Source organism: Penaeus monodon, chromosome 22 (genome assembly GCF_015228065.2).
Source record: "Penaeus monodon isolate SGIC_2016 chromosome 22, NSTDA_Pmon_1, whole genome shotgun sequence".
Lineage (NCBI taxonomy): Eukaryota > Metazoa > Arthropoda > Malacostraca > Decapoda > Penaeidae > Penaeus > Penaeus monodon.
This window is the reverse complement of record NC_051407.1, coordinates 8148658-8149564: the sequence shown is the minus strand read 5'-3', so window position 1 is coordinate 8149564 and position 907 is coordinate 8148658. Positions and strand designations below refer to the sequence as shown.

At 52.3% G+C, this 907-nt stretch overlaps 1 protein-coding gene across 1 annotated transcript in view; it reads left to right on the top strand.

Moving 5' to 3' along the window:
* LOC119587318 (glycine-rich protein 5-like) overlaps positions 1–907 on the top strand; it is a 6220-nt gene extending 5313 nt beyond the window's left edge. The window contains exon 2 of the mRNA XM_037936067.1: positions 6–907. Within this exon, the coding sequence (XP_037791995.1) occupies positions 6–832 (827 nt within the window). The 3' untranslated portion in view covers positions 833–907. The remainder of the gene's footprint in view (positions 1–5) is intronic.

The following is a 907-nucleotide window of genomic DNA, read 5'->3' as shown; positions in this document are numbered from 1 at the left end:
TGTAGCTGTAACCTTCGCAGCGCCTCAGGGCTACAATCTGGGTGCACCTTCTGGAGGTGGACTCTCACATGGAGGATCTACACATGGCGGTGTAGGTGGTATTGGGGGTGGTGGAGCAGGTGGAATCGGAAGTGGTGGAGTAGACGGTATTGGTAGTGGAGTTGGTGGGCCTGTTGGTGGTTGTCAGGATGGACAAATTCTTCACGTGGATGGATCTTGTGTAACTCCTGTTATCACGAGAAAAGTATATCTATACGACGCTCCTGAAGTACCAAAGGGCCCAGGCGGTCCTCCTCCGAGTGTGCCACCACCCAAGGTAGAACACAACATCCTATTCGTACGCGTTCCTGAGGCTGCTCCACCACCTGAACCCATCATTGTTCCTCCAGCAAGGCAAGAAAACATTGTCTATGTTCTGAATAAGCAGGACGAGCAAAGTCAACAAGTGATCGAGGTTACGCCTCATCCGGCTTCCGACCCAGAAATCTATTTCGTGAACTACCAAGACGGAGAAAACCCAACCCTTCCTCTTGGAGTAGATCTTGAGACTGCTCTCAGCGTTGCCAGTGCAGCTGGTGGTGACGTCATCGGAGGTGTCGGAGCGGGTGTTGGGGTTGGTGTCGGAGGATTAGGCGACGGTGCTGGAGCCGGAGGTATTGGAGGCGGCCTTGGAGGCAGTGGAGGAGCCGGTGCCGGAGGAAATGGAGGCTTTGGAGGAGTTGGAGTAGGAGGAAATGGAGGATTTGGAGGTGGCTTTGGAGGAGTGAATGGAGGAAGTGGCGGCTTCGGCGCTAATGGCGGCAGTCCGTCAAACCTGTACACAACCCCTTAAAGTGCAAGTGTTTCTTTGAATTGTTGTGAAATGCCTTCATTTTATGAGGTTCGTTGATTTTAGTATATGTATTAA